Source organism: Anolis sagrei, chromosome 4, assembly GCF_037176765.1.
Source record: "Anolis sagrei isolate rAnoSag1 chromosome 4, rAnoSag1.mat, whole genome shotgun sequence".
Classification (NCBI taxonomy): Eukaryota; Metazoa; Chordata; class Lepidosauria; order Squamata; family Dactyloidae; genus Anolis; species Anolis sagrei.
In genome coordinates this window covers 191,390,278-191,409,253 of record NC_090024.1, presented here as the reverse complement: position 1 = coordinate 191,409,253, position 18,976 = coordinate 191,390,278, and the positions used below count along the sequence as shown (strand labels likewise).

At 39.6% G+C, this 18,976-nt stretch overlaps 1 protein-coding gene across 1 annotated transcript in view; it reads left to right on the top strand.

Moving 5' to 3' along the window:
* Nucleotides 1-14,377: 14,377 nt before the first annotated feature.
* LOC132773661 (chitotriosidase-1-like) overlaps nt 14,378-18,976 on the top strand; it is a 20,030-nt gene continuing 15,431 nt past the window's right edge. The window contains exons 1-2 of the mRNA XM_060773037.2: nt 14,378-14,481; nt 18,674-18,703. Of these exons, the coding sequence (XP_060629020.2) occupies nt 14,457-14,481; nt 18,674-18,703 (55 nt within the window). The 5' untranslated portion in view covers nt 14,378-14,456. The remainder of the gene's footprint in view (nt 14,482-18,673; nt 18,704-18,976) is intronic.

The following is an 18,976-nucleotide window of genomic DNA, read 5'->3' as shown; positions in this document are numbered from 1 at the left end:
GTTCCACTGTTGAACCATTCATATGGTCAGGAAGTTCTTCCTAATGTTCAGGTGGAATCTCCTTTCCTGTAATTTGCACTTATTGCTCCTAGTCCTAGTTTCAAGGGCAGCAGAAAACAAGTCTGCTCCCCCTTCTCTTTCACGTATTCATACATGGCTATCATGTCTCCTCTCAAACTTCTCTTCTGCAGGCTAAACATAACCAGTTCTTTAAGATGCTCCTCATAGGGCATGGTCTCCAGACCTTTGATCATTTTAGTCACCCTCCTCTGGATACCTTCCAGCTTGTCAATATCTCTTTTGAACTGTGGTGCCCAGAATTGGACACAGTATTCCAGGTGAGGTCTAACCAAAGCAGACTACATTGGCACCATGACTTCCCTAATCTAGACCAGGGGTCCCCAAACTAAGGCCTGGGGGCTGTATACAGCCATCCAAGGTTATTTTCCCGGCCCTCACTCAGGGTAAACTTAAGTCTGAAATGACTTGAAAGCACACAACAACAACAACAACAACAACAACAACAACAACAACAGCAACAACAACAACAATCCTATCTCATCAACCAAAAGCAGACCCACATTTCCCATTGAAATACTAATAAGTTTATATTTTTTAAAAATGTTCTTCACTTTAATTATTGTATCATTTTAAGTGTTTTTTGCACTACAAATAAGATATATGCAAAGTGCATAGGAATTCATTCATGTCTTTTTCAAATTATAATCTGGCCCTCCAACAGTTTGAGGGACTGTGACCTGGCCCTCTGTTTAAAAATTTTGAGGACCCCTGATATAGACACTCCATTCCTTTTGATGCAGCCCAAAATCCCATAGGTTTTTTAGCTGCAGCATCACACTGTTGGCTCATGTTCAACCTGTTCTCGAAGACTCCAAGATCTTTCTCACATGGACTGTTGTCAAGCAAGGTATCCCTCGTCCTGTAGCTTTGCATTTCATTTTTTTCTGTTCAAGTGTAGTATCTTACATTTGTCCTTGTTGAAATTTATTTTGTTGGTTTTGGCCCAGGTCTCTAATCTGTTAGTTCTTTTTGAATTCTGATCCTGTCCTCTGGAGTATTAGTTATCCCTCCTAATTTGGTGTCATCTGCAAACTTGATAAGCACACCCTCGAAACCTTCATCTAAGTCATTAATAAAGATGTTGAACAGTACTGGGCCCAGGACCAAAACCTGCAGCACTCCACTAGTCACTTCTTTCCAGGATTGGTGAGCACCGTTTGGGTTCAGTTGGCTAGTCCACATTTAACTAATTTGCATGCATGAAGGTCTTGGGGGACTTTGTCATAGTTTTTACTGAAATAAAGATATTCTGCATCCACAGTTTTCCCTGCACCTACCAAGCTTGTACGTAACTCTGTCAAATAATGAGATAAGATTCGTCTGGCATTACTTGTTTTTGAGAAATCCATGTTGACTTTTAGTAATCACAGCATTCCTTTCTATGTGATTGCAGACTGCATCCTCCATGATCTGCTCCAGAATCATTCCTGATATTGATGTCAGGCTGACTGGACGGTAATTGTTTCAGTCCTCTTTTTTTCCCTTCTTGAAGATAGGGACAACATTGGCCCTCCTCCAGTCTGCTGGGACTTCTCCTATTCTCCAAGAATTCTCAAAGATTATTGCCAGTGGTTCTGAAATGACTTCTGCTACTTCCGTCAATGCTCTTGGATATAGTTAATCTGGTCCATGGCAGTTAGTGGTGCCAAACCGCATTAATTCTACAGTGTAGGTATACACCTAGAAAGGGGAAAATTAATTTACAAGCCAGGAATAATGTATTCTACATATCTTGGAAAATTCAGACAGGTTTACTCAGCTCTCCTTCTCTGAAAGCAATGGTGAAATCAGGCAGCAGGATGGAGCCTGGCAGTGTTCCCTATTTCCCTGGCTCATTCTGCTAAGCCCAGATATTTTGCCACCTGGGGCAGAGAAATAAAAGATGCCCTCTGATTAATCCAAGTACTTAGTACTTGAGGCTAACCAAGTTATTTTAGCATCTGTGGCAGGAAAATCTGGAAGCACATTTGCCCATCCTTGCCACTACATATTCAATAATTTTCGATCTCTTGAAATAACGCAGGATAGTCTGACTCTAGCTCAATCACAATATATTTTATGATTGATAATAAATTATCATGATTTATTATATAATTTATTATTCATGATAAAGAATAGGAATAAACAGTATGATTTTTTTTCACAGCACCAGAAATCTGTTGTTCAGGGCAGCTGCTATTCTGCTCTAATGGTAGTATCTCACATAGTCTATTTTAACACCATCCTGTTGCCCTATTTTGTGTACCAACCAGGATTTAATTCTTCTCCAGTGTAAATCAAGGGATGCCTAGATCACTGGGACCAGAGTATGCAACTATTGAATCCTATCTTGCTGCTTAGGAACCCGCAAAGCTACAGATGAAATCCCCACACCTAGAAATGGCACATCGCTGAAGCCATGGTAGACTTATCATTCTTTTTACATCATAGTTAGTTGCAATGTGTAATGATCACCAAGGGATGTAGGGTGAATCGTCAATGTGGAATTAATGTGGTTTGACACCATTTTAACTTCCATGGTTTAGTCCTATGAAATTGTGGAATTTGTAGTTTGGCTAGGCACCAGTACTCTTTGGCAGAGTAGACTAAAGGACTGTAATCTTGTATCTTCTCTAATTCCAGAGCACTGAGCCATGGCAGTTAAGGTGGTGTCGAACAGCATTAATTCAACAGTATAGATGCACCCTAGTTTAGTACAACTATGACACCTCAGATCCCCCAATTAGCATAGACACTGGCCACTGGCCATAGACACTTAGGAACTGTAGCTCTAAGGGCGCTTCCACACAGCCATATAACCCAGAATAATCCACAATATCTGCTTTGAACTGGGTTATTTGAGTTTACACTGCCATATAATCCAGTTCAATGTGGATTTTATATAGCTGTCTGGAAGGGGCATTAAACAAAGACACAGAAGGGAATTGACACAGTATTCTCCGTTTGGCAACATTGCTGATACCTGTGCACTTTGTCTCGCACAAATAGGTCACTGACTTTGAAGCACCAACACCCTGATCTCAGCGGCTTCAAGGTCACTTACTCTCAGAGGGAGGGTCAACAACAAAGTTTATTTGCTCAGAGTAACTATAGAAACATGGCTTCATTGGATGGAAAACACTGGAAAATGATCTCAGGGCTACTCCCTTCCTAGTTAACTTTTTACCTGGGCTGTTATGTTCAAAATTAATTAAATCAAGAACAGAGACTGTATGTTTCACCTGCACGGCTCTTTCGGTCTGCGCAGTAACGCACACATTCACTGACAACTTTGAAACGGATTGTTAATTTTAAACTCCAAAGTCCATGCTCATGAAACATGCATTCATTGTGTCTGAATCTGCATTTTCCATCTAAGTTTGCATTAAGGAGGTTGATGGATTCAGTTCCCATGAAGCACTCAGCTGAAAAGTACCTTCATTTTTGTTCCTGTTTAACGAATAAGGTTACTGTATTCATCTTTGGAATGCATGCTTCTTTCTTTTGTCCTATGGCCATTTCAGGTCCAAAGGGCTTTGCAGGGTTTTAGAGAGTAACAAAGCATTCCAAACCTCTGCACTCAAGGAAAATGTAGAAAAAGAGTACCTACAAAATATAAGGGTGCTTCTTCCATATCAATGTCAAGCTGTTCTCGGAAATAACTGAAATCAGTCTCTAGTGTTAATCTATACACTATCAAGCTGCAGGTCCTGTTCAACTTCAAAGCTCATATACTGTTGGGTGAACAGATTGTGAAAAGTAACTACTGTATATTCCGGCATATAAGACAACTGGGTGTATAAGACGACCCCAACTTTTCCAGTTAAAATATAGTGTTTGGGATATCTTCGCCGTATAAGACTACTCCTCTTCCAACACACACCAAATAAAATTTTTAAAGCATCAGATTTGATTTCAATATGGTAATTTTCCTATTACTATACCTCCTTCTCTGCCTCTCAGATCTTGCACATGCGCAACTGCACCGCTTCACTGCAGTCTTCAGGAGTGAGATCTGAGAGGCAGAGGAGGAGATATGGTAATAGGATACAAGGGCGAGCCAGACAGGTAAAAGAGGTGTGTTTTTCTGGGCCCAGAGCCACTCTATCTCTTTTTTCCATATCCCGGGCACCCTGGACACCTGCAGCTTGCTCCGCCCTTCATTTACACTTTCCCGGTGAGGCGCCCCTTCACCTCACCATCGGGACCGCATTCAGTCCACGAATCCTGATGAATGGATTTTCTTCTACCGTACTTGTACTTTGTCGCCCTTAATGCTTTCATACAGTCGCTGCATATGGCAGGGACACAGCAACTGCCATCTTTGAGCTCCCCCCACCATATGCGGCAACCACAGATTCTCCAATCCGATTGGAAGTTTCAGCACCCACTCTATAAGATGACTCCTGGCGTATAAGACTACTCCCGCATATAAGACAACCCACACGTGTAAGGCTACTCCCATGTATGACTACCCCCGTGTATAAGACTTACTTCCATGTATAAGACTATGTATAAGACTACTCCAGCATATAAGACTACTCCCATGTATAAGACTACTCCCGTGTATAAGATGACCTCGTGTATAAGATGACCCGTGACTTTTGAGAAGTTTTTTTGGGTTAAAAGGTAGTCTTATACACCAGAATATATGGTATTAAAATATTGTTTACTAGACTGTTTTTAAAAATATCTCACACTCATTTTTGTTGTGATAATGGCTGGAAAGGGAAAATGAAACATGCTGTCTCTAAAACTGCTAGCCCTGATTCACATCAACCTCATGAATATCCATTTTGAAAAAAACTAAAGGAAGCAACTTTCACAGTTACTTACACAGCTTTTTAGTAACTTAAAATTTAACATTTGGAAATTGAGTTTAGTTCATTCAATGGGGTCAGACTACATTAATTCTACAATGTAGATGCAACCTTACTCTTTGTAATGCTAGAAACTTAGACAGAAGGAAAATGTCATGGCAGAAAGAACTGTCATTTAATGCAGCAATGTCCTTACACACACACTATAAATACAGCCCTGTTCTAGGGTATCTGCTTGTGATTGTTTAGTTTAGGTTGTCCACCCTTTGCAAGGCAGTAAAATACATTTGGGAACTGTGGTTATAGACTTTATGTCACCATGAAGCCTGCCCATCAATTGGACAAAATGGAAAATATCCATGAAATATTTATTTTTATTTATTTACAGTATTTATATTCCACCCTTCTTACCCCGCAGGGGACTGGGGGCAGACTAGAATGCACATATACATGCCAAACATTCAATGCCATTTAGACATACAACATATATAGACAGACACAGAGGCATTTAACATTTCCGGCTTCATGGGAGCTTGATTCCAGCCACAGGGGGAGCTGCCACTTCACCATCTACTTGTGACACCGAGTCCTTTGATGGAGTACTTCCTCATTCTTCTGCCAACTGCTGGAAGGTTTTATGGCATTGTAAATTAGTTAAATTAGCCTCCCTGCATAAAGCGGTACCTAAATTTCGTACTTGACATATACAACTGTCTTTCGGGCTGCATAGGTCGACAGAAAGCTAGACTATTAATGGCCAGGAGCTTACTCTGACCAGGGCTCATCACCTCTCAGCCAGTAGTGATTTAATGCAGCTGGCTACTAACTAGCTGCTCCACAGCCTGGTCCGGGATAACATGACAAAAATTGTGATAAAACAGCAGACTAGGAAAACCCATTTGCATTATTTAGAATGAAATTCACCGGGGGGGGGGGGGGGAGGACTATACATTGAAATATCCAGTATGTAATTTAGTGTATTTCAGCTTTGCTCTTCTATTTAGTCTTTTCTCATTTCAGATGAATAAACACATCAAAGAATGCAATATTCCTGCTTCTTGGCAGGGGGTTGGACTGGATGGCCCATGAGGTCTCTTCCAACTCTTTGATTCTATGATTCTAAGTGTTGGACTTGAGATGGTTCTTCCAGCAAATCACCGTGCTGCCCTTTTTTAATCATGTTGCACCCTGCTCTAAGGCAAAAACCTTACTTCTCTTGCTGTAAAACACCCAAAGTGTCAGTAGATGGCATCATTGTGTTATGAATGAGAGAGAGAGAGAGAGCTCCTTCTCCCTGTTTCTCTATCCCTTCCTTTTCTTGTCAGTTTTATCTCATCAATTGCCTCACGATTCATTTACATTATAGTTATTTTCATGTTAATCACCATGATATTATGTCATGAGGTTTCCCAATAATCATTTTTTTACAGTTGTAGTTGGTAGCTCAGATATCAGTAAGACAGTGAATCAGTTCCAGATATTAGTCTAAAATTCTCCAAGGGATTTGGGGAGATATAGTGAAGTACTTTGAACATCTATGTTAGGGTTAATATTAAAACCAGGAGGTAGTTTACTACCCATCTAATATTAGAGCCATCACTTTTTTTTTTTTTTTGCACTGATTGATCATTCATATAACTAAAGCAATGAAATCTGCTTTATAGCAATCATGGCATTGGTCCATATAGTCCTCTGATGTCTACATTAACATTACTGATTCATTGGGACTTCTGACAAGTCTTTCTTAGGTCTATCTGGAAGTGCTAGGGATAGGTGCTATCTTGTTATCTGTTTGGGAACACAATTAAAAGGGCTGATAATGGCCTATAGAGCCCCTAGTGACATAGGTCCAGGCTATCTATTAGACTGTCTGAATCTGGCCAGGTCCTGAGATCCTCAATTATAGTCCATGTCTCAGTCCCACCATATAGGGCTTTCCTGTTGGCTTCTCCTAGGTTCTGGAAAGCCTTTCCCAGGGAGACCAAAATGCCCCCATCCTTGATCTACTTCTTCTTGTAGGTTAAGTTGTTGTTGCTGCTGCTGTTGTTTTTGTTGTTGTGAAGAGTTTTAGAACTGAATGGTTGTTTTCTGAAAAGGAAAGTTCTTCTAAGAGGACACTACATTGTTTTTAATTACTTGTAACTGTTTTTATCCTTTTTATAAGTGTAGGTTTTAAAATAGTTTTGATATATTGAATATTATGTTGACCTTTGTTTTCAGCTATGCCAAATTTGTAAATGGTTCTCTATAGACTGATGGAGGACTTGAGAGAAACTTTATTCAGTCTTTGACATATTTTTTTCTCTTTCTAAACAGGTGGAGACACACATACCATTTTCTGTTTTGCTTCAGACATCAAAAATGTCTGGTGACAGTCCTGAGAAGCAAGATAAAATAAATTCTTTGACATTTCTAGTTCACCTCACTTCCAGCATCTGACCTGCAAGAAAGCATTATTTATATTCCCTCCAGCTTTTCCCATGTTTGTGTTTCTTCCAGTTTTGTGCTCTGTTTGCAATTTTTCATAAAGACATCTTAGAAGAAACATCAACGAATCTGCTATGTCCTTGCTAAAACTTAATTCCAGATTAGAAAAAGCCAATACAGTATATGTGGTCTTGAGAAAAAAAATACTCCCACTAATTCTGTCTTCTGATTTTCTTTCTCCCCTGCTTGCCACCTTATGTCTTCTGCCTTCAGTCTCTCTTATTCTTAGTCATCTCTATTAAAGTCAAACCAAACCCCATGTTTTTCTTGAGTGTCACTTGTCACAAGTGTAATTTATCTAAGTATTGCTTATCTCGACTCTAGCACATTGAGATTAGGACTCTACTGAGCAAAACTTTTTTTCTGGCTGCAAAGGCATGGAAAGATGTTCTCCCAGCCCAGTCCTTACTTGCTAATTTGTGGTTGTTATACATTGGTTAAAATTCTGTCAGTGAGTCCCAATTCTGTCAGTAGGTCTATTTAGTTAATTGTTGAATGTGAGTCAAAACAGAAGTAAATTTTAATAACTCTACTCTTGGATAGGATGATAAAATAATTTGATCGAGTTTCTTTATTTATATATCCTAATTGGTCATGTTTCTTTTCTTTAATAATGCTATTATATATTATATTTCAATGCAGCTGCACTTCACTGTCATTCTACTTCAGGTGCCATCTTCCTCTGATTGAATGACCGACTCTTTTGGAGACTATTTCTGCTTCCTGTTCTTCTGGGGCAGTGGATCCTCTTGGGAAGGAACAAGTCCAACGTCTGTCAGCAAAAGCTTCACAGGCCTGTCAGTTGTAGTCTCAAGCTCAGACTCTGATTCCGAGTCTCCCAGGTGAGGCCTGCCCTCCTGACTTTCACTATCCCAGGTAAGGTATGATATCCACCATGTAGTCTACATAAAACAAGCTCTCTTCTGAAACAGAGGAATAAGGAATGTAGGTGGACTGCCCAATACAAATGTTTACTTCACTTCATTCGGACTTTACCATTATAGCTGCAAAACATGATAATGGCCTAAATCTAATTTAGGGCAAGTCTACACTAGCCCTTAAAGCCGGCTGGACCCGTTGTAGTGCCATGTTGTAATCCAGATAGTCTAGCCAGGCCAAGACCGCATTGGTCTCGCTCTACCTTTATTATTTTCTCCATGTTGCCACTGCCACTGTCAGCCAGCCACGGAACTCCATGCAAGCAACTGGCCATTACCTCCCGCATCTGTGATATCATCAGAGTACACCAGGGTGACCAGCAAGAAAGAGGGAAAATTGACCAACTCTTTCTTGCTGTTTTTATAGCTGCCCCATTCTGGCATCACAGACAGGACTAATAGACACTCATGTTGGGAAAGGATCCAATCCAGCTGTCTAAAATGCTGCAACACCCTGGGATGCACCAGAGTTTCTTAAGTATCACCCAACTTTGTCGGAAGCACAGCAAAGCTGGAGTAAACAAAAAAAAACCCTCTAAAATATCCACTGGAAACCTGCACATGAAATGGAAACAGCCAGCAGTGGATTCAAAGCGAGGCCATTTTCTCTTGCCCATGTACATTCCCTCTTAGTCCCATCTGGCATACACTCACAGAACTGATGGGGCCTTGTTAAGTGAACAGCTTTGCAAATTCAGTTGATTGAAAGGGCCTATTTGTAGCTGGGGATAACAACTGCATTTAATATACCAAGGGATATTGTATCACTTTAGAAAATAGCCTATAGAAGGAAGTTAGTAGCATAAATTTAGTCTATGAAAGCTTATGCCATCAATTCTGACCTCTTAGTTTCTCAAGTGCCACAAGGTGCCTTTGCATACTGATATTTCAGATAAACATGCATATGTCTTTGAACTGAATTTAGGCCACAGTCTCCAGTGAATATAATTTGCAGAGAAGGAGCTATGATTATATGACATGACAAAGAGGCTTTCAAAGAACCATGGCCACACTGAATCTGATTTGGTATCCAAATTTTCCAGGTCCACCCCCACCCTTTCCCATCTATTCAATCTCCAAGAGCTGGCTCTGTATGTTTATATCTGTGTCTCCTTAAGACATTTCCTTATCATTGCATCACTGTATGGATTTTCCTGTCATTCATCTTGTGTACAGTACTAGCATTTAATATCAATGTTGTCAATCGGTTTATTATATCTTGCAATCCTCTATTTGCAACATTACGTTCTTTGTGTATACACAGGCACTGCATCCTGCTCCCATATGGCAGATGGGACTGAAGAAGTTCATTTTTATTCAGTCTGGATAGGAAACAAATATTGGCTTGACTCAATCGCTTCTTTATTCTGTTAGTTTGCATACTGAGATTTGTAAGATTTGAGGTTGATTTCCTTTTGACAGGTATGTATGCTAAGAAGGTGTGAAAAAGTCTGTTTATATTAAACAATGATCACTGAGGAGGGAAGATGTTATATTGACTGTTAGTCCTGACTAGAGTAGACACCCTGAATCAATGGCATTTATCTATGTATTAACTCACAGTTCAACAATAGGTCATGACACTACCCAACAAGATAACAACTTTTATTATTACAGATATATTTGCAGGTGTATAATATCTATGTGCAGTGGAAAAGTGAATACTGGTATACATATACATGCACAGAGGGAGGGAGAAGTATAGATCTGGAACAGGAAATATGTAATTCATCATAAGAGGTAAGCAGATCTCAATTACAGCAGAACAACAGCATCTTTCCTTTGGACTTGTCACATGATGCTTCTGCTCCCTTGATGGGAGACTGTTAAAAGGCATTTCTTTCACAAAAGGACATAATTTATTGATCATTTGTATTTGTAAAAGAAATGTTTCCCAGGCTGTTTTGCAGCAGGAAAGGACTGAAGAAGGAGCAACATCATGTGATAAGTCAAAGGAAAAGAGTATTTGTCAGAGTTTTTCAGTTTATTGAGTAACAATAAGAAAATGTAAGTAAATGTAAGGATCAAGCCCAACTATACTGTAAGCATTAAGAATCAAGCCACCTGGTTAGCCTTGTGTAATTTACAGCAAGGGTGGAGAAGCTGTAAAGGTACTAAAGTAGCACAAAGCTTCTTTGTTGTTGAGAGTTGCTGTTGGAGAGAAAGCTGCAAAGACACAGAAGAATTGGAAAATAAAAGCACTAAGAGCCTTTTGCTACTTGGGAGTGTCTGGAAGAAGGGTCTGAGAAGAGTCCTGGTCTTCTACTATACTGTAAATGTTCCTTGTATAAAGTCTTGCCTACTAAAAAGACAAGTGTTGTATGTCCACTCCTTAAAATGGAGGAGGGAGCTTCTGCTGCAAAGGAGGTTGTTTCTGTTGCCTCATACAGAACCCCATTAATTTCATCGTGACATTATTGTCCTACTGTAATTGTGATTTGCCTACTATAGTGTGAAGAGATGTAGACTGAGGCCAGCTCTACACAGAAGAAAAGTCCAGTCCGACCAGAGTTTAAAAAACCTGGGTCAGGCCGGACACTGGCAAAAAACACTGTGCTTTCCTGGGGACGGGAGGTGTCCACATGCCCTGCCGGACCTTCTGACAGAGCACCCAGAAATCAACAAAAAAAAACAGAAAAGCCTTAAACAGTAAAAATTATTTACCCAGCCTCCATTACCCTGCTGTCAGCCCTCTCCTAGAGCATAGACATAATGTGCCAGGAGAAGAGGGGGGCAAGGAGTCAGCAGCAGGGTAATGGTGGCCAGGTAAGTAATTTTCTTTACTTTTTAGAGTTTTTAAGGGGTTTGGAGGAGGGAGTGGGGGCTGTCTTAGGTTTTCCAGGCTCCATGAGCCTGGAAATCCCGAGACAGTTGTGTGGATTGGGCCCAGAAGTCATGCGACACAATCCCCGGGCTCACAACATGAAAGAACCAGGTTTTTCCAGATGTCAAATTAATTTGGCACAAAGCAGGGTTTTCCTGTTTTGTACCGAATTAATTTGCTTTTACCTGAGGTGTCATTTGGATGCCTCAGGTAAAAACAAGGGAGTTTGTGCATTTCGTGAGAATTCTGGATGTGCCCTAAGAAAAGAGTGCTAAATAGTTTGTCCCACTTCTATCCCCTCTTACTTTACAAGGACATATTTTAAGCTGCCTTGCCCCAATCGACTGTTCCTACCCAACTTGATCAGCCATGCTGACTGAAGATGATGAGAGATGTGGTTCCTTTTTTTAAAATTAATTTTATTGATTTATCACATTTATTACACACTATTGCATTTTGTACATCAGCCTCTTTAACATGTTGTTTTGTTGTTTTGCTCTGACATTCCCCCCCCCCCTTTTCTCTTTTTCCCCCCCTTTTTTCCACCACAGTACTGTGGAGAGATGTGGTTCCATCATTTAAGTGGTTCAAGCTTGGTTAAGACTATTTTATTCTAGTGACCTTGATTTTCCCCTAGATCAAGTACTGGGAAAGGATGACCTATGGGCCACATGAGTTCCCTCCGAGCCACTACATCCCAGTACACCAATTAGTTTCACTGACCAATACACATTTTGGTGTCTCAGGGCCCTTCCAGGCAGACAAAAATCCCACTTCCTCTTGGAATAGAGCCCACACATCTAACCTAAACCCCATGGTTTTGCAGGGGTGGTGTCCAGATACTCCTAAGGATCCAAGATCAGTAGGGGTGGGCATGGAGAAGTGTTGGATATGACTTTAGGATCCTTTAAAAGCAAGATAAAATGCTGCATACAATGAAACCATCTTTCCTCCAGATCAAGAGACACTTTGTTTTTATATCTTCTAATGACTCTTTGTGTGCTGGTGTGCATCAGTATGGAGTTTTGGGGTTTTCGGAAGAGAATCACATGTATCTCTATTTCTGTGTCACCACTTTCATGATTACAAGGCTCATCACGCTATTTCAAGTATCTGCTTCCTCTATATCTCAAGTGCCAGACACTTGACATTTAGGTCCACCACTGCCATTTCCAAATTGGAGGCTTAAGAAATCAAGGAATGTAATTCTCATGACTTTTTTTTAAAAGAAGTGAACCAAAATCACCATGAGTTGACATTTCTCTGTGATTCTGGCCAAGTGAAGCCATCTTGACAATGCTCTAGTATATTGATAGCTCACACTTCAACATCCTGGAAATGTTTCACAAACTTGGGACAGTATTATCAGTGGTCCAATTAATATAATTGAAGTAGATCTCTCACAGCAGAATCCTTCCCCCACCTTTACTTTCTGAATCTCCCAGTGTTTCTGTTATTGCCAGTATTTTTGTGTTATTTAAAAACTAAATAGATAATGCACTGGATCTGCCAGTCACCCTGAGAGCTGGAAAAAGATTTGCACTTGAAGATTTTTGAGCTGCTAGCTATTTATCATTTATTTATTTGTTAATTTTCTAGGCCACCACTCTAAGAAACAATTGACACACATTTGTAGGTGGTAGTTATTGGTTTGGAATTGTTGCTAGGCCCCAACCAATTTAATCCAGCCTTAGTTATGCTGTCTGCTGTGTCTACTGATGAACACAATAACAACAAGCCTATATGGACACATTCCCCCTTCTCCTCTTGTCTTCTATGAGCTAATCCGATTGTGATTTCCAGTAGTCATTCTGATGTGATTTCTGATGTCTATGTCATTTGATATTTATGTTCTGTCATAGTTAAATTATCCCTTTCTTGCTACTCTTTTGAAAGATTTGGTGCCGTTTATATACCATTTCCTTCATCTTCCAAACACAGCTACAGAGAGATCCAATATTACATCCAATGTGAGGTTATGGTGTGATTAAACAAATAAATGTTCCCTTTGCTTAATTTTACAAAGTAGAGGTATAAAACAGAACAAGAAATTGGTGAAACATGTAGGAGAAAAGCATTGTACTCCCATTGGTATATATAAATGTTTTGTTTGAAATAACAGGAGAAAGGGGGCATCACGAGCACTTGCAAGCACAATTGTGTATGATGAGGTGAGTGTGCTGCTCCAGAGGTTAGAAAACCAATGGATTCAAACTGCAAGAAAAGAGATTCCTCCTAAACATTAGGAAAAACCTCTTCACTGTAAGAGCTGTTTGACAGTGCAATAAACAGTCTCCAAGGGTGGTGGACTTTCCATCTTCAAGGGTCTTTGAAAAAAAGTTGGATGGACATCTTTCAGAAGTGTTTTAGTTGTAAGTTTCTTCATGACAGAAAGTTGTAACAGATGGCCCTTCTGGTATCTTCCAACTCTAAGGTTCTGTGATTGTATGAAATTCCACCTGAGTGAAATGAAGAGTGAAAATGCAATATACTATTAACACAGTATAAATTAGATACAGGATGTCAATAACAAGGTAATGCCTAATGTAAAGTTAGGAAAAGTTATGAAAGAACATAATAGTATGGAAACTAAAAAAACAAGGGTGGACAGATGATTTCAAACTGAAAGGGCATCAAAATAATTCTTAAGAGGCACATTTTAATTATTAGCATTTTCAAAAACCAAAGGGTCTTTGAGAATGCCAGGATATTTTAGCTTAACATATCTTATGCCACTAATTAAGCCCCAGTAGAAGCATTTCATGCTTTTAGAATGGGGGAAAACATACATAACTTCACTAATCAAAGGCCAGCAGTTATAGGTATCTGAGTCACCAAGTTGATAAGAACCCAAGTCTGGGGAGTATACCAATCCTCCACCATCTGAATCCAAGTCAGATTGCCAATACTTAGTAAAAACAATTAAGACTCTCAGTTGACTTCAGCTTTTTAATCCCTTTGAGGTCCCTGCTTTTCTTCAATAGTTCAAAGTTCTTGCTTTTTCCTTTGACTGTCCCTGAGGATATTCCCTTTTTCTGCCCTCTATTTTGGGTTTGGTGAGCATCCAAGCCCTGCAGGTATCTTAAGTAAAGCCAAGTAACATGAATTGTACTATTGCAATCCAGGATGTTACGCTTTTCATTGTGATCAATATTGCAACATAGCTTAACCACAGACAAATGGGAAATGCTATTTCAACATTACAGTTGTTCTTTGTGGGTATGAGCCTATATAAAAGCAACAGACAAGGTAAACTGAGGTAGAAAGTCTATGCATAAAAGTCTGCATTCTTAAAAGTAAGACAGCTGAGCAACATTTGGACTCAGTATGGGACGAATATTCCTTTGGGGAGGTAAGTTTGTATTCGAAACCATGCAATGTTGGATGTTCTTGAATTACTTTGCTGCTGGATGAAGGCCCACCTTGTCCCCCGTCTCCAGCCAGCTCTCGGGACTCAGCACATCCTACCCAACAGAAACCATGACTTTGGATTTCTGAACTGATTTCTACCACTTTTCATGTGGTGAGAATTTCAGTGGCTTCAGTAGGACCAGTTGGTTTCTCCATAGACTTGGTTTCGGTGTAGAAAGACCAATTTCACCAACCATTTCCAGAAAGGAAAAACTACCATTTAAACAACATCACATTGTTGAGGGAACTTAGTCTGACAGATCTGGAATACCAGTGATCAGATGCAAAGGAAATTAGACTCCTTTATTTCTAATAAGCCTGTCAGCTGGAACTGTGCACAAATTCTCCATGCTATCTGTGGTCAGAGAAATTAAGGATGGGAACATTTCACTGAATTTCTCAAGAAAGAAGAATTCTCCATTGGTTTCGAGAATGGAATATGTCATGACTAGTAATGCTACTTACATTGACATCTTTCTTCCTACCTAAGACTGTATGAATATTTGAGGACATTTCAAAAGCTGTGTTGGCAATATGGCCACCATCTTGCATTGTTCAAGTGCCCTGGACCAGAGATGTGGGATTCTATTGCTATATATTCCTGCAGAAAATATTCTATGACAGGTAGATGTAGATTTATTTATCAATAATTGTCTTTGCTGGTGTCTTGAAATCAGTCGTGTTAGACTGCGGCCATGGGTGGCGCAATGGGTTAAACCCTGGTACTGCTGAACTGCTGATCTGAATGTTGGCAGTTCGAATCCACAGGACAAAGTGAGCTCCCACTGTTAGCCCTGGCTCCTGCCAACCTAGCAGTTCAAAAACATGCAAATGTGAGCAGATCATTCAGATGGAAAAGATGATCCAAGCAGTCAAGCCGGTCTCAAAACTAGGAGATGTCCATGGACAACACAGGCTCCTTGGCTTGGAAATGGAGAAAAGCACCTCCCCCAGAGCCAGAAATGAAAGGAGAAGCCTTTGCCTCTGTCTGTGTGTTTGTGTTTCATTGTATTTCTTTGTAAGAAGGCGTTGAATGTTTATGTCTGTTTATATGCTTTAATCCACTCTGAATCTCCTTGGGGAGAAGGGCAGAATATAAATTATTATTATTATTCAGAGTAAATCTGGAATATGAGCTAGTTTTACCTCTAAGGAGACATATGTTGTCTAATTCTAAGGTCCAGGGACACAGACTAACAAATGACTATGTGGCTAAGTTTGTTTCAATTTTTGCAAAATCTTTTGCTTTCAATCTGGCAGAAGTACACTTTCAAGAAAATGTGATAAATTGCCCAGGTATACAGACTCACATCCATCCTTTAGTGAAACAGAATGTTTAACCCATTGTACTTAATCAGATTTTTCTCATCTTGACATGGAACTGATAAGTCATGCACAGAGTGAATGAGTATAATGGAAGCTACAATTATACCCCAGCAAAAGAAAGTTAAACTGTTGATATGTCAGGTACAGCTTTCTTTAAATATGTGTCCTAAAAAGAGTAATGTTTTGTCAGGTGTACTAAATTTCTGTTGTTAAATATAAAGGAGGCATACATTACTTTTTTACATCCTTGCAAATACAGCTTTAAAATAATTTGCACATAAAGCTTTGAATGTTTTTGAATATAACATGTAACCAATATGTGTTAAATCAGGGTCCTGCCACACGGCCATATAACCCAGAACATCAAGGGAGATAATCCACAGTATCTACTTTGAACTGAATTATCTGAGTCCACACTGCCATATAACCCAGTTCAATGTGGAATTTATACAACTGTGTAGAAGGGGCCTCATATCACATTATTTAGAGCATTACTTTTTATCCCATTTCTTTTTTCTTTAACTTCTGCTATTTCCAGGAAGCCCACACCGTTGCCCAGACCAAATGTCATTACTGAACATCATGGAGGGAAAGATGGCAGTTGCCATGCACACAAACATATAGGATATTTGAAAGAAAATCTGCAAAGGGAGGGGTTGTTTACTGAGGGGATGTGGACAAGAACATCAAAACCAGAAAAATTTGGTAAAAAACAATTGGGGAGGGGGTGGAAGTATGTAGAAACAAAAAAGTCTCCAAAATCTTTCATTAAGACCTGTTTTTCCCCCAATTTTTCCATTTTTTTCAAGCCTTCCCATCTCTTTTTATTGCTTACTTCACATAGACTTGGATTTCTTGTGATGTTTGCACAACGCATCTGCCTACTGCAACCGACAAACTAATATCACAATACACAATTTGGAAAGTTCTGCCCTGAAGAAACCAAATCCCTTCTGATCTTGGATGCTAAGCAGGGCCAGCTCTGGTTATTACTTGAAGGGAAGACTGCCAACAAATACTAGGTGCTGAAGGATGTATTTCAGGGGGGGGGGGGCAAGCAAAACCATCATTGAGTATTCCTTGCCTAAGAAAACCCTATGAAATCAATGGGGTCTACTTAAATTGAAAGGTGACTTGAAGGCAACACACACACTGGTTGAGAGTCAAGAAGAAATTTTCAATGCATTTGGTCTTCAGGAAAAGAAAAAAACACCCAGGGTTTGAGTAGTCTGGTGTATCTCATTCCAGAGAAGCATAATAAGCCATCATTTGGTGAAATTCCCTCTTCAGCAGATGTTTGAGACATGGGTCAGAAGCTGTGTCTCCTTTTGCATATCCTCACCGGGGAGAAAAATTTAAAAAACACCACAAATTTCCATTCCTGTTAGAAATAGCCACTTGCCATAGTGTCCTCTGTACACAAGATACAAGCACATGGTAGCTATTCACTGTGGGTTAAAAGCATGAGTGACGACCTTTCTCAAACTAAAGACTGATTTGTTCTCAGGGCTGTATTCAAGTGGAAGTTGGGACCAAAGGCCAAGGCACACGGCCAAAAATACCAGCCTATTTTAGTTTTGGATAAACAACTTTTAAACAAGTCTTAAGATGGGAAAGGAATGTGCAAAAGCTGGAAAACCCTCAAAGAACAGTGAGCTTAGGAAAGGAGCATAGCTATCTGGGGTAATATAGAAGGCTGGATCAGAGTACCTCAAGGGCCTGATTCAGCCCTAGGAAAGGTAAAGCCCTTGTAAAACTACAGCTTCCATAACACTGAGCCATGTCAGTTACTGTGGTACCAAACTACATTAATTCTACAGTGTAGGTGCACCAGCCATCCCAGGTACATTATTCTAGATGTCCCTATCTTTTAGTGCCAATGGGCAACAAATGTGAAATTATAAAAAAACACATTAAGAGAAAGGATAAAAATGAGGTCTTTGAATTCAAATGCTAACTGGAAGGATTGCTTCAGGATTGAGCCAGGTTTAGTCTTCAGGCGGGAGTTTGCAGTGGCAGCAGTGATTGTTCCTAGTTTCCCATTACCAAGCCTGAGGCTGTTGGGTGAATGTGTGTGTGGCAGCCTCGGGCTTCAAGAAGGTTTGGTGGTAAAATTCACTTATTCCACCAGTTTTGCTTATCCACAGTAACTCCATCCACAGATCTCCCACAGATTTGGGAGTCTGACTGTTTAGTGAAATGTAATGAAGTTCATTCCTGAGCAATTCCTTACCAGGAAACATTAGGTTTTAGATCAGTGGTTCTCAACCTGTGAGTCCCCAGATGTTTGTCCTTCAACTCCCAGAAATCCTAACAGCTGGTAAACTGGCTGGGATTTCTAGGAGTTGTAGGCCAAAACACCTGGGGACCCACAGGTTGAGAACCACTGTTTTAGACAGTTCCAAGTCAAATAGAGAAACAGTACAAAAGTAATCACATTTTCAGCATTTATCTTCCATTCTGTATATTTTAGATGGGTTATAAAAGATTAAATGTCATTGACACACCATTTTATAATAATTTTTGAAAAATATATAGTTCATGGCTCTTCCTATTGTAATATAACACGTTTTAATGTTGGTCAGAGTATGAAATAAACTTTTATTTTTAAATTTTACAAAATATGTCTATATTAATATTTTAATTACAGGGTTATAATTTTATATTAGTATTTTATTCCATAAGCCATTTTGAATTCATGTAAGAAAAGTGGTAGAAATGTTAATTATATCAATGCTGTTCATCATGATGATCATGACAGAATAATCCCCATGATTAATGCCTATGGTGTCTTCACTTTACTCTAGGTTTTGCCATCTTGCTGTTTCTTCAGAGCAGTAAGTAAAGTTTCACTATTTCCCATTTCCTAATCAAAGTAAGTGACAAAACACAAGAGTAAGGGTTGTATTGGCCGAGCTCCATTTGTACATTTTCCTGTTTAGATTCATCTGTCTTTATGTGCTGGCAGCCTTCCACATTCACAGGGGATAGTGATGCAAGACCTCCGCGAAAGTGAGAAAGTTGTGAATTAAAAAAATACACTTTTTTCATTTAGAGAACATCAGTCTAGAAAGAAAATCACACAGACATCCCAAAGGTGTTTGCTTTAG